The 13,150-nt window shown below is 49.8% G+C and overlaps 2 protein-coding genes across 5 annotated transcripts in view; both read right to left on the bottom strand.

Annotated features, from left to right (window-relative positions):
• Positions 492 to 9,825, bottom strand: C22H3orf62 (chromosome 22 C3orf62 homolog). 2 transcript variants are annotated; one of them, XM_018066636.1, is made up of 4 exons: positions 8,748 to 9,825; positions 7,977 to 8,068; positions 6,243 to 6,504; positions 492 to 3,010 (listed from the first exon to the last, which is right to left on the bottom strand). In XM_018066636.1, the coding sequence occupies exons 1-4, from the start codon at positions 9,155 to 9,157 to the stop codon at positions 2,929 to 2,931; spliced, it is 846 nt and encodes a 281-aa protein (XP_017922125.1). In that variant the 5' UTR covers positions 9,158 to 9,825; the 3' UTR covers positions 492 to 2,928. The 2 variants fall into 2 exon arrangements, with proteins under 2 accessions (XP_017922125.1, XP_005696021.1); XM_005695964.3 differs by lacking the exon at positions 492 to 3,010 and having other exon boundaries at positions 5,262 to 6,504.
• The window catches only part of USP4 (ubiquitin specific peptidase 4), a 39,369-nt gene continuing 36,392 nt past the window's right edge, over positions 10,174 to 13,150 (bottom strand). For all 3 annotated transcript variants that reach the window (XM_018066632.1, XM_018066633.1, XM_018066634.1), the window contains 2 exons: positions 11,136 to 11,224; positions 10,174 to 10,736 (listed from right to left, as the gene is read on the bottom strand). In XM_018066632.1, coding sequence (XP_017922121.1) covers positions 10,578 to 10,736; positions 11,136 to 11,224 — 248 coding nt within the window. In that variant the 3' untranslated portion in view covers positions 10,174 to 10,577. The remainder of the gene's footprint in view (positions 10,737 to 11,135; positions 11,225 to 13,150) is intronic.

Raw genomic sequence — 13,150 nt, 5'->3', positions numbered from 1 at the left:
TTTGGGGATCTTAGTTCCCCAACCAGGGATTCAACCTGGGCCACTGCAGTCAAAGTCCTAACCACTGGACTGCCAGGGAATTCCTGAAAATGGGGCTTCTAGGTGGACTGTAATAGCTCCTGATTTCTATTTATTTTCAGGGGCACGTATCCCACAAAACTTCGGTGGTTTAGTTTGCCTGTGACGCCTCTGGCAGGGCTGCCGGGCAGCCTAAGCTGCTTTCAGTCTCATTTCCGGACCAACAGTCCCTGTGCTCTGTGGCCACGAGCAACGGCAGCAGCCCTCTGTAAGGGCAACAAAATGAGATGCGGGCCCTGCCTCAGGCCACCCTGGACTCGCGCCCTCTGTGCACCCCTCTGCAAGCCTCCACTGCCTTCCCTGCTGGTTTTGCTGGTGCCAAGGTGGCAAGGGGAAATGGAACCCAGCCCTTCCCAAACAGGCTACAGGCGGCTGTGCAGCGGTTACTCTGAGGTTTGTAGAGAAGAGCAGTCTGCATTTGGAAATGTTTTATTGCTCTAAGTTGAAAAGTTTAATCATTTTACTTCAAAGCTGAGACCCTGTTGAGAGAACTCCACCAACATTTATGACTGTGGCCTTCTCATTGATGTTTCCTTCCAACTTTAGAATGCCAAGGCAGAACCCTCTCTTCCTTAATTCTGCTGTGTTATGAAATCCTGTTATTTCTTTAGAAGTATTTTATTTTGTTTAAAAGTCAAAAGGCCAGAGTGACTCAGTGTTACATGAGCTGGGTGTTTTTGTAGAATAAGCAGTACATTTAACACCTAACAAGGCTGGGCTAAATAAATTACACTGCCTGTCTCTAGTAATCATCAGGAAAGGATATTATATTTCTTATTTTATTCCTAAGGGTTTAAAAAAAAAAAACCCAACTATTATGTTCCTGCCAAATTTGGTGAGCATGACACAGCCCAGCACATCCCTGAAGCACACATTTTTGGTTCTTTGGATGCTGATAGAGATGTATGTAGCTACACAGGGGCGGATGTGGTGGGAGGTCTATTGGCCCAGGGCCCACCTAGGGGCTCCTCCTTCTATACAACCCCAGCTACAGTCTGAGGATGGAAAAGAAGCCACTTGCAGCACCTAATTGTCTTCACAGTCAAGTATCAATTTAAACATCACCTACAGAGAGGTCTCTGAAGGGGCTTGCCCTCCTCGTTGCCCATTCCCTTACTGTGTTTTCATTTCTCTCAGATAGTTCCATCTGAAATGATACTTTAAATCTGTATTTTGCCCACCTTGCATAGTGGAACATAAACTCAGAAGCAAGAACAGCAGCTGTAAAAAATAAAAGAACAGCATCCACCTCATCCCTACTGTATTCTCAGCATCCAGGAGTGGTGTGTCACTAGGAGACAACTGACAAATATGTACTAAAGGCAGGGACAGCTTGCTTATCAAACAGCTCCTGGCAGCCTGTCCTGAAAGTTGGGTCTCTCCAGTAGCCCTCTGCAACTTCCCTTTTTCGTCTCAGATGTTCCAAAGGGCTCCTGACGACAGGTCTCCTATAAGGTGCCCATTCCTCTCTCCCAGGCCAGCTCCCACCCAAAGTACCCAGAAAACCACAGCATTTTTGCCCTCAAAAAAGATAGCTGCTTCCTACAAGAGCTGAGCAGGTTTTAAAATTATTTTTTCATGCCAGGCCTTAGGCCAAAACTCTTCATCGAATCAGGCACTTTCCAGCTGGCCTAGCACAGGAAGTCCTTCCCCACCAGAGCCGCAATCCATTGTCAGTAGATTTCCTGAATAAAACTTTGCTCCCTCTATAAATATTTAGCAGGAACCTAAAATATTAATGTTCTCCCACGTACTCCAGGGAGAAAGCAAATTACCAGAGCCTCAGATTGTCTCCGGATGACAGTCTTTTCAATAACGACCCACAAGCAGGTTTGGTGGCCTCCCCGGCTCCCCTTTCTGGTTCACTGGCCTTCTCTGCTGTATCAAACATCTTGTGCCTCGGTTAAGAGGAGGCTCCCTCTGCTAGAGGGTGAGCCCTGGCCCATCATTCAGGAGGAGGGAATCCTTTTCATCAATTTCTTTGATCATTAACAGCTCACGGCTTCTCCTGTGGCAGGATGGTGCTACCTTACCAGCACATACCTGGATGCCAAGGTGAGGGGCACAGGTCCCCCAGGTGGCCTGTCTCCATCCTCCTGGTCTCCTGACCCCCTTGAGAGTCTTCCCTGGGCTTGGAAATGCAGGGTGCAGCAGAATGTTAAGGAGGCAGGGCAGGTGGGCCAAGAGGTGGCTCCCCCGCTCCCCTGGTGAGGGGAGCAGGGGGTGGGCAGCCCTGAGACTTAAAGATGAGAAGGTAAGCTTGTGTGCCTGATTATGCTGGCTGGAGCCACACTGAGGCAGACGCTTACTGACCATCAGTGCCCCAGAGCTTACCTGGCAAGAATTCAGGCTCTAGTCTTGATCTCTATGGCTAGACAGCCAGGCCCAGGAATGTAGGGAAACACTGAAATCTGGAAGGGGCTGAGGGCGGGGTTGCTGTTTCCAGTCCTTGGCCACCCTTGAATTGTCCTCTTGAAAGAACTGCTGCTCTACTCTCAAGCCTCAGCTGTGGCCTCTGCTCTCTGCTGGACCTTCACTTGGCATTTACTCATCTCTCCTCCTTTCTGTCCCTTCTCCCGTCTTTTCCTCCAGTTCCCAGCCTCTCCTTGCTTCTTCAGACCACCTCCTGCCCTAAGTTTTGTTACAAAGTTTACCAATACACTGACAGAGCTGGTTTCTAGTGATTTTGGCCTCGACCCTGCAGGCAGGATGCAGCCAGAGGACCTGGAAACCCCTCCTTACAGAACTGGATGGGCCCAGCTTCTCACATGCCTTGTGCTGGAAGTTGAACTTGCAGTTGGCGACTAGCCGGTTCCAAAGCTCCTATTTATTCTTGAAGCTGCCTTGTTTCTATTTTGATTCTGCTAATCCAAACTGCAGTTTGGTGTTTCCACGGAAACAATCCAGTGATTGTTTGGCTTGCCAAGATGAACTGCGGGGGAGAGAACCAAATGACGTAAAACATTTTTAGTTTCTCAAATATCAATGTCTCCCCAAGAAGTCTTTGGTCCCAAGTTTTATTAAAATAAATGTTCTAGGCGAATTAAAAAAAAAAATCTAGGCTCCTGTTATTCCTCCAGCTCAATCCCTAGAGACTGGCTCCCCAACCCTCTGCTCTGCGCAGATGAGCACATTTCTGCCTGCTGCCCTAAGGCACATGACAGAGGAGGAAGACGTCCCTTGGGCACCTTGGGGAGCCAGGGAGGCAGAGACAAGAGAAGGTGTCGCCAAGGCAATGACCATGTGGCCATCCCAGCTACTCTGGGAGTGGCATGCCGGAGGCTCAGGGCTCACCTGCTTTACCCAACAGCTGTGTTTCTACAGCGAGGAAAAACTCCTCCTTTAAGGAGTCCAGGCTGGATTAGTTCTTTGGTAAATCTGAATTTTCACACAAAGGCTTTGCTAAGCTAGAGGTATACTTATCTATCCAGCCAGGACAATCTAAAGCCCCCCTTCTACCCCACCCCTAACCCAGGCTCGGCCCTCATTCCCAAGTGCCACAGTCCATGTTGCAGGCAGAAAAAAAGTCCTCTCATTTCAGTCTTGTAGGGTTAGCACTGGATCTCTGCTCCCAGCAGCCACCCCCTCTGCAAAGCCTCTCCAGGGAGAACTAAGTGCTGAGAAACAGCTCTGTGAGGCCTAGAGCTTCTGGCCCTGAGGGTCCAGCACTATCAGGGAAGGGGGAGCCACTAGTGAGGGTCCTGCTGAGCCTCCTGTGCCAGCCCTGGACCTGCTGCAGTTCCCAGAAACTGTGAAGGTCACCTCTGGGCAGGTATCTGGTGAGGGATGCCCACGGCTGGTTGGCGGAGGTGAGGGTTTTAAAAACAACTCTAATTTCTTCTTTCTGCAGATGTGATTCAGGTCCACTGCAGATAAACTGAAAAGCATAGACAAAAAAGACTAAAACCCTCCTTGTCTTCCTCAGTAATAATGTCACAAACTTGGAATCAACTGCATTAAAAAAAAAATTTGCAAATTTTGGAATAAATTCAGATTTACAGTAAAGATACAAAAGATAGTAAGTTCAAACATATCCTTCACTTAGCTTCTCTTAAAGTTAACCTCTTGCATAACTGTGGTGTACGTGTCAAAACTAAGAAACTAACATAAACATATTAAGAACTAAACTTGAGCTTGTATTTGATCCGTTTTTCCATGAGCGTCCCCTCTCCATTCCAGGACGCAATCCAGGACACCACAGTGCATTTAGTCAGTGTCTCCTCAGTGTCTGCTGCCGTGTGACAGATTTTGAGTTTTTCCTTGCTTTCCTGACTTCGACAGTCTAGGGTACTGGCCAGGCATCCTGGAGAATACCCTCCACTCTGGGTTTAAAATGAAGCCCCATCTCGTTGCATCCTGTCAGGGGTGGGTGAGGGGCACAGAACAGCACGGGGGGGATGCACCTTTATCACCTGGTTAAGTGGCGTCTGCCAGGCTTGTCCATGTCTCTGCTCTCTTCCCCAGCTCTCTCCCTGGAAAGTGAGTTACTAAGTCCAGCTCACTCTCCAGGGGTAGTGATGGGCAGAGACTGGGGAGGATGGAGATTACGCTTCGCCTCCTCTCTGGGAGACGATCCACATTAATACATATTATTCGGAACTCACTGTTGGGAGACGTGGTGTTCTGAATATCAAGTAGCCCGACATGTCTCCATCCAGACAGCCCTTTCTCCTGAGTGCAGCAGCCAAGAAGCTGTAAGTATTTCTTCTTACCTGCTCCTGTCCCTCGGGCTCAGGGACTAAAAAGTGAACCTCGACGCCACCATCTGCGAGTGTTTATTATCCACTGCAGGAACTGTCAGGTGGCTTGAGGGGAGGTTCTCGTTAGCCACTCTGCCCTTGACCAGGCAGCGGAGGCCTGTTCCTTGAAGTGGCTAGGGGTCAGGCAGGTGCCTGGCTTTGCACCACTAAGAACTAGGTGCAAGGTCTCCACCTGTGGGGCCCAGATGAATCTCTAGATCTGTGGTGGTGATGGGGTGTTGCCAGCCCTGCAGCCTGCCTGGATGCTGGGTCACTAGCCTAAAATACAGCCTCGTGGGATGTCCTCGGGCCCCAGGCCTTCCTTTCCAGCTCTTTGAGTTTTATGTCATAACAAACAGCTCTGCACCAGCCTTGTTGCCCCATCCTCCCCTATGAGCCAAGGGGGTGAGCAGTTCCCTGACACTCAGCTTCTGGGAGATATCATACCTTACTCAACAGTTTATTAGTTTTCCTGAAAGAACATCATGGTTTTGAGAGATGGGTCCAAATAATCCCTGATGGTGTCCTTTCTCTCAAGTGGTGGGGCTGGAGCCAGCCCTGCTGAGCTGCTGCTACCATGCTGACCTCAGAGGGCAGTGGCTCAGCCCCTCCCTGCCCCCGTCCATCTTATCCCAGTACAGTCACTGTCATGGGAACCACCTGTGGCCTCCTGGGGGTCCAGTCCTGGAATGGGATGGATGAGCTTCAGGTATGAAGTGAATGAGCAGGACCTGTACTCATCCCTTCCTTTCCCCACTCAGCTGAGTGCCCAGATGTCTGATGTGGGTGTATGGTGGGCTGGCCTCACGGGAATGTCCTGCCAGAACAGGAGCTGGATGCTGCCAGCTCCCTGGAAACAAGTAAGAGGCCTCTGATCTGGGCAGGGGCAAGGATGGAGGGACTGAGGCTCTGGCCATGAGGAGGGCATGATGCCCATGCAGGGGACAGGCAGACATGTGTGTGGCTGGGGCCTGGGGCCAAGGTCCTCTTGAGGCCAGTTCCTCCACTGAGCTGGCCTGGGATGGGCTGATCCCAGGGGACCAGGAAGCCCACACTGCTTGTGGAACTTGTACGTTTTCAGGGCCCATGGAAAAGAACTTCAAGAGACACAGCTGAGGCCCACGACCTGCACCTGCCTTGGGTACTGTGTATATTAAACAGCAATCCAAAAAACAGTCAAGATGTTCGGAAAAAAAAAAGTGAAAAAAGAAACATTTTAAAGCAGCAGAGTTAAAAAAACAAACAACCACCAAAAAACTGGACTGTCAGCTGAAAAAGGGACACCACTAGAAGTTAAAAGGTCATGGTAATTCAGATTCTGCTAAGCCTTTGAAGTGGCCCCTGATGATTGTGACTAACCTGCACAGACATCCTAACATCAGTCTCCTACTGTAAAGAATCAAAGCTGAAGTCAACTGTCCTTACTCAATTTGGTATTTAAAAGAGGTCATCAAATTGTAGTCCTCTTCCAAGTCCAGAACAGTCTCCACGATATTGTGGTCATCGAAAGCCTGCCTGAGGCCGCCAGAGTCTGCGTCCGGGGCCTTCTGAGGGCTCTCATCCACTAGCAAGGCCCAGGCTTCGTCCTTGAAAGGTGAATCTTCGCAGTGGCCACACACACGGTTCAACTCGTTTTCAAATTCTAGTTTACCAGCCAATTCTTCAATAGTTCGGATGCTTGTATGGTCTTAAAAATAAAAACATTCAGCATTAGAAATCCAGTGGGAGAATTCTGAAGGGATTTCAAGCAGAAGTTAAAAACCACAAATGGGTGGCCGTCTCCTGGGAGCGTGCAAAGCCGGTGCTCCTGACCTGGGCTGGCAGGCTGTCACATGGTAACATGGGCTTGCTGCCCCCCTTTCTAGCGCAGGTATTTACTGAGTCCCAAACAGCCACTGGTCTCCAAGGAGGATGTATCCTCCAAGTGGGAGGATACAGAGATGCATGTGCCTATTCTGGCTCTTGGGGAACTATTCCCTGACTTGAGGACACAAGACACTGTGTGGGGTCTTTTGAATAAGTAAAATGCTGCCTATTGGGATTTCCCTGTCGGTCCAGTGGTTAAGACTTCATAACCTCCACTGCACAGGGCGTGGGTTCAATCCCTGGTCGGAGAACTAAGATCTAACCTGGTCAGGTGGCACTGGTGATACAGAACCCACCTACCAGTGTGGGAGAGATAAGACATATGGATTGGATCCCTGGGTCAGGAACATCCCCTGGAGGAGAGCATGGTAATCCACTCCAGGATCCTTGTCTGGAGAAACCCATGGAGAGAGCAGCCTGGTGGGCTAAGTATATGGGGTGGCAAAGAGCTGGACATGACCAAAGCAACTGAGCACAGCACATAGCACAGAGAGCCATGGGCCACAGCCAGAAGAGGAGAAAAATGCTTCCCGTGGACGGCAGGGGCCATGGAGGGAGGCAGGCAGAGGCAGTGATGACTTCCGTTCACCTACCGGGACCACGGGAGGAGACTTGGGTCACTAGAGCAAGGGCAGGGGTCTCGCTTTGTGCCCCAGGGCATACACCACCCCTCACCAGACCGCCTCCTTTCCTGCCCCATAACCCGGTGACCCTTCAGAGCCAACAGCTTTGGGCTGCTCCCAAGGCTATGTATCTCTTAATTAGAAGCTGTCTAGCCACTGTGCATTGCGTAAAAATAGGGCGCATGAAGTTCACATACAGAATATACAGATGTGTGTGTAGCAAAAAAGTGTCTACGCCAGGATATACCGCACTGTGTTAATAGTGGTTGCCTTTCTGGTGGATGGCAGAATTAAACGGGAGGTTTGGGCTTCTAACTTTTCTTTTAATCTTGTGTAACCACCACCCACCTGAGATGGACTACTCCCCCTCTCTTCATCTCTGCCTATGTCCTGTTTCCTTCACAAATAAACTCATCCACCAACAGTGGCTGCGGTCCTTGGCCTCCGGGGATTCACTCTAACTGTACATTTATGAAATGACTTGATGGATGTGACTCCTCCAGGCTATCAGCTCCATGAAGGCTCTCTGCATGGAGCCTGCTGTGAACCAAACAAATCTACCAAGCCAATGGAAGAGACATAAGTGTTTTTTATGACACTTGCTGACTTGGGGGCTTGGGTGAAGGATCTATCCTTTCAGGGAGAGGATGGAACAGCCCTCTGAACTCACCAATCATATCAAGCAGATCCTTTGTAACCTCTTGGCTGGAACCACTGAGTGGGATGCTTGTGTCAACTTTCACATCCTTCTCTGTATCATTCCTGCAGCCCCCAGGAGAAAAAAAAAAGGCAGAGGATTAATCCTCTTTCAAGAAAGTATCGGAGGTGAACTCAGTGTTAGATAAGCTTAAAGACAAACACTAGTCCTTTAAATTGCCATTTATGTTGTGATTCGAAAACTGGGAACCACTAAGTCAGTGAAGTTGACTAAAAGCATCCTAATGCCCATTAATGTCTGTGAATAAGAGCACAGATATTTTTAATACTGAAACAATTAAATGGCTTCTTCAGTCTCTGCTTCCAGGGCAGCCAAGATGGCAGGACCTGGAAATTTCAGCCCATGTGGTCCTCCTTGCTAAGAGATGATGCAAAAGTAAACTTAAATTTTAATTAGCCTTTAAAAGGTTCCTAAGACCAGGCAGTTTGCAACCACGTGGGAGAAGACAAGGTCTAGGGAAGACTTACAGGCCCTAGTGAGTGAAGTCGCTCAGTGGTGCCCGACTCTTTGCGACCCCATGGACTGTAGCCTACCAGGGTCCTCTGTCCATGGGACTTTCCAGGCAAGAATACTGGTGGGTTGCCATTTCTATCTTCAGTAGAGCCCCCAAGGGGAGGGAAAAATCTGTTATGGACCCAGCTTAGGATTTTCAACAATTTTTTTTTACCCCCAGATAGGAGATCCCTCTAATTGTAGCTGTTAAACCCATGAGATTGGAATCACCTTAGACTGTCTTTTTTCCAGTTCTCCCCATCTCCTGCTGCTCGCCAAAACTGTCTTTCGGGTGCCAAAATGGAGGAACGCACCAGGATGTTTTCCTTGCTGCTCAGAGGGTTTCTTTTGGGGCAGAGCGCCTGGGGCTTTGCATTCACGGGGGCATAGTTTGGTGCAAAAGCCACGTTCTCGTTCTCCAGAGCGCCAGGGATGGGAGAGAATGGAGCCGCAGAAGAGCAGGCTACCAGCGGGTGCCTCCGGCAGAGGAGCCGGTGCACGGGGAGGGGGAAGGAGAGCGGGGCGGCGTCGGGCTCCACCCGCGGGCGGCCCGAGCACTCCTGGGAATGGCTGACTCCTTCAAAGGCCCGGTCGATGGCTGCAGTCAGCTCCTTTCTGCATCTCCTCAGTTTCTCAGACATCTTCCCTACAAGCGACAGTGTCTTTATTATGTAATACACTGGAAATGCACAGAACAACGTGAGAATAGAGGTACAGATGAGGTTGTAAACCGACCACGAAGGGGTATTTATCACAGTTTCCTTGAGTTTGAGCCACGCCACAGGTCAGAGCCGAGAAACTCACTCTCGGGGAGATTTTCTCCTCGCGGAAACAGCTGCGTCCCCACTTCTCCACCGGGGAGGGAAGAACCGGCGATCGATCGAGCCCGGCCCTCCTCCTCGGCTCCCGACCACCCCCACTCCGCTCTCAGGCCCCACCCCGTGGCCGCCCAGGGCGGAGATCCACGGCCGCGTCCTCACCCATCAGCCGGAGAAACCGCACCGCCGACCCCGCCAACGGTCGGTCGTCGCGCGCTCTCATCAGCTGATCGCGCGTGTCCAGGACTAACGAGCCCAACCCCCACGGCTAGGGTTAAAGGTTAGACAAGGGACGCATGGATGACCTCGTTCTTTGAACCCACGCAGCGTGATAGGGAAGCAGAGGGCCCACGCACGCACGGAGGGGACAGCAACAATGGCCGTGAGTAAGCCCCAGGGAAAGGGTGGGGAAATCAGACCACAGTGGTCGTGGCCGAGGCCGAGGGGCGGGAATCTCACTTCTAACCAAAGTCCCCGGCAGAACGGGAGCCCTTTCCAAGCCCAGTAAAGTTCCTATTCCGAAGCCAACCCGGAGAGAGACCGGCTGCGGGAGACCTGGTGCCCAGCAGTGTCGTGTCCTGATATTTAAGTGAGACCTAATACAAGTGCCAGACCATATCCAACAGTCTCAATTCATCAAGGATGCTGGACAGAACAGAACTGCCAGGCTCCACAGGAGACTGAAGGGCAGGAAGCCTACCACCAAGCATCATTAGGGAGAAGGAAGCTGGCAATTCAAGGTGACTCAAAGGGAAACAGAAAGGGGCATCAGTGGCTACTTTTTTGGGTATTATAAACCTATCTCGGTGCACAGTAAGGGAAAAGGGGACGACATCAAGTTTACTTGAGGTTGATTTACTGTGGTTAGACCACTGGGAGGACCAGTAACCAGCACCAGAATCCGAAATCCAGGAGGGCAGGGCGGCCCCCCACTCCATGACAGTGTGTTCCTCTCCACTCTTTGGAATCCGCCACTCTCCACTGTGTGCTCCCCACCGCCAACCCCAACTCTGGAGCTCTACCTGTTTTACAGAAAATTTTTACCACCTGTATAAAAAAAAATAATTCAGCCTCTTGACATAACCCTTCTGAGCAAACAGGGTCTTTTTTTTTTTTTTTTTCTTCTGCTCATAAAAGGAAATTTCCTCATCTGGTTTTTAGACGGCACACTAGCAGTCTTCAGTGTCAAAGGTGTTCTCCTGGGGGGTGGCACTGGTGCTGCGGTGCAGGGGCACTGGGCAGGTCAGTTGGTGTCCATGCTGTAAGTCTCGTCATCCCCCGTGCCCTGCTGTGAGCTGCTTGGTCTTGCACTGCCATCAGAAGAGCCAGGAAAACTGAGTGACGGTGTCTTATGAAACTCATCGTCTCGACGCTGGTAAAACAGCACGTAAGCTGCTTTCGTCTAAAACACACGAGGCACAACATCCATTCACAGGTTGGAACAATCACCCATTCCCCGCAAGCTTTGGTCTCTATTCAAAACACACCACCCTCAGGGATCCGCCGTCTTGCCCTGTGCATCCACACACTGAAGTGATGGTGAAAGCCGTACCACCTAAGGCTGGCTCATGCTGACCATGCCCAGGGTGCCGGGAAAGGTAGGAGCCCTGTGACAGATTCAGGAGAGTCAAGTGTCTCATTTAGGAAGGGTCCCGGAAGGAACGGTAGTCAATTCTTTCTCTACCGCACTTAGTTCCCACTGTCCCAGCAGGATGACTCAATAACCAACTAGCCTGGGGGACTCTTCCCAGCTGTAATCCCTAAAGGTAAGAGTGGGAACCAGGTATGAGGGCCTACTCACCACTATCTGATCCTCACAGGCCAGGGACACATTGCTATCATCAAAGTAATACCACTTCCCGTTCAGTTTGTTCTTCGCGTACGCAGTGTCTGCCAAGGGAAGAGAATATGCTAGCTGGTCATCAAGAGAGGTGATCTGGCTAGCTCAGTAGGCTGGCACTCAACAACTCCAAAACATGACACATATCCAGAGTCTGAAATTAAAGGTAATTTACAGCTTGTGCCCTAACAACCGAAAGAGAACTCATCCGTAAAAAAAAGTAAGATCTTCCCTTCTCAAAAAGGCACTTAAAAGGGTAAAAATGGAGCTGCTGGGGACTAAGCCTTTACACTGTAACTTTGGGGAAAACAGCCATGAGCACTAATTCAGAGTTAGGGGACCCATAAAAGGAGCTGATACTTTTTAAGATTTAAGCAAAACAATAGCTGTCAAAAACATGCCAAGTCAAACACCCCACTGTATCCAGGACTGACAGTCTACTATTGTCTCTCACTGCCTCTGGAGCCTGTGGGGTTATCCCAGTGAGAGACACACTGGGGGCTTGGGTTGGCAGAGTTGGGATGTGAACAAGAAAACTTAAATTTATCTCTCTTTGAAACTCGAGTCAAGAATCTGTGGCTCAGTAACAATTTCTCACACCCGTCCAAGTATTTTCCAGAGTGAACACTTCCGGTTTTGATTTTACACTTTCTGAGCAAGATGTGTTCACAACAGTCTCAGCAGTGATACCCGATTCCTGCTTCACTCAGACTCTCGGAAACGACTCAGTCGGATGGAGATCCGGTTTCTGGTCTCAACCTGCTGTGTGGCTCTGGCAGGCTGTTTAACTATTCTTCACTGCAGTGCTTACTGCACCAAGTGGTGGTGAAGGACACAGGACAAAGTGACAGAGAAGGTGCCAAGGGGCTGACCCTGCTGTCCATGCTTGGCGGAACAGCAACAAAGATGGCTCTCAATCACGGTGTTCCAATTGTGGACCCAGTGTGGGTCTGCACACAACCAGCCTAACCTGGATAAGGAAACTGAAGCATACGGAAGCTAAGTAACCTGCCCAAGCAGTACGTCTGTATGCTAAAATAATTAAAAATGAATACAGGGGTCCAGTATGAATGAATACAGATATCAAAATTAATTTGCAGAGAAAAAAAAGTTAGAGAAGAGTAAGTGCTATAGGATGTGGTATGATCACAGGTATTGCAAGTAGCCACTCTAGAAGAGTCCCAGTTTTTAGACAGGCACAATTTTTCTTTCCCACCTGTTTCTACAGCTAGTTGGTAGTCCTGTGACCAAGTTATAGCCAATGAGACGTATGCAGAGGAGTTGAGGGGGATTTCTGGGAAGTCTACTAAAAAAGGAAGGTCAGGCCCTTTCTTCCCCTTCTTCCGATGGCCTGGAATGTAGACCTGAGGGCTGGAGAATGAGCAGCCATCCAAAGGCAGGAGGTGATATGGTAAGAATAGAGAGGCGGGAGAACAGACTTGGGCCAACAGAAAAAGCTTACCAGTACAGGAGAGAAGACTGGGGTTTGGGGCAGTTCATAATCCACCGTGAGGGTAAATGGAGCTGACCCCCCCACGGTGCCATCTCTTGGGGTCCTGACACTGGGTGTAGTGGCAGCTGTCATGGCGCAGATGCAACAGAGGAGACATGAGGAGACCCAGCTCCTCACTTCAGCGTCACTACCACCTTCCGTAAACAAGTAACCAGACAGACTAGTGAAAGTAGAAATGCCAAGTAAACCTACACGTCACAGAAATCCCGGAAAATAAAGCAGAACAAAGGAAAAAAAAAAGTAAAACGAACATTTTGGTCTCTCTCTTTCTAGGTGGTCCCCTCTCCTATCACAGTTTGCCTTTTGTTTCAATGTACACAGCTGTGATACTACTTTCTGTAATGATGCAATTTTGTGTGGCTGTTTCCCCTGAACACATTCATGGGCATTTTCCCGTGGTATTAATAATTTTATTTCGCAATGGCTGTGTGCCATCAAGCAGATGGACAGCAGTGCCAGCTGC

Source organism: Capra hircus, chromosome 22 (genome assembly GCF_001704415.2).
Source record: "Capra hircus breed San Clemente chromosome 22, ASM170441v1, whole genome shotgun sequence".
NCBI lineage: Eukaryota > Metazoa > Chordata > Mammalia > Artiodactyla > Bovidae > Capra > Capra hircus.
The sequence above is the reverse complement of the archived record's forward strand: the minus strand, read 5'-3'. Positions and strand labels throughout refer to the sequence as shown.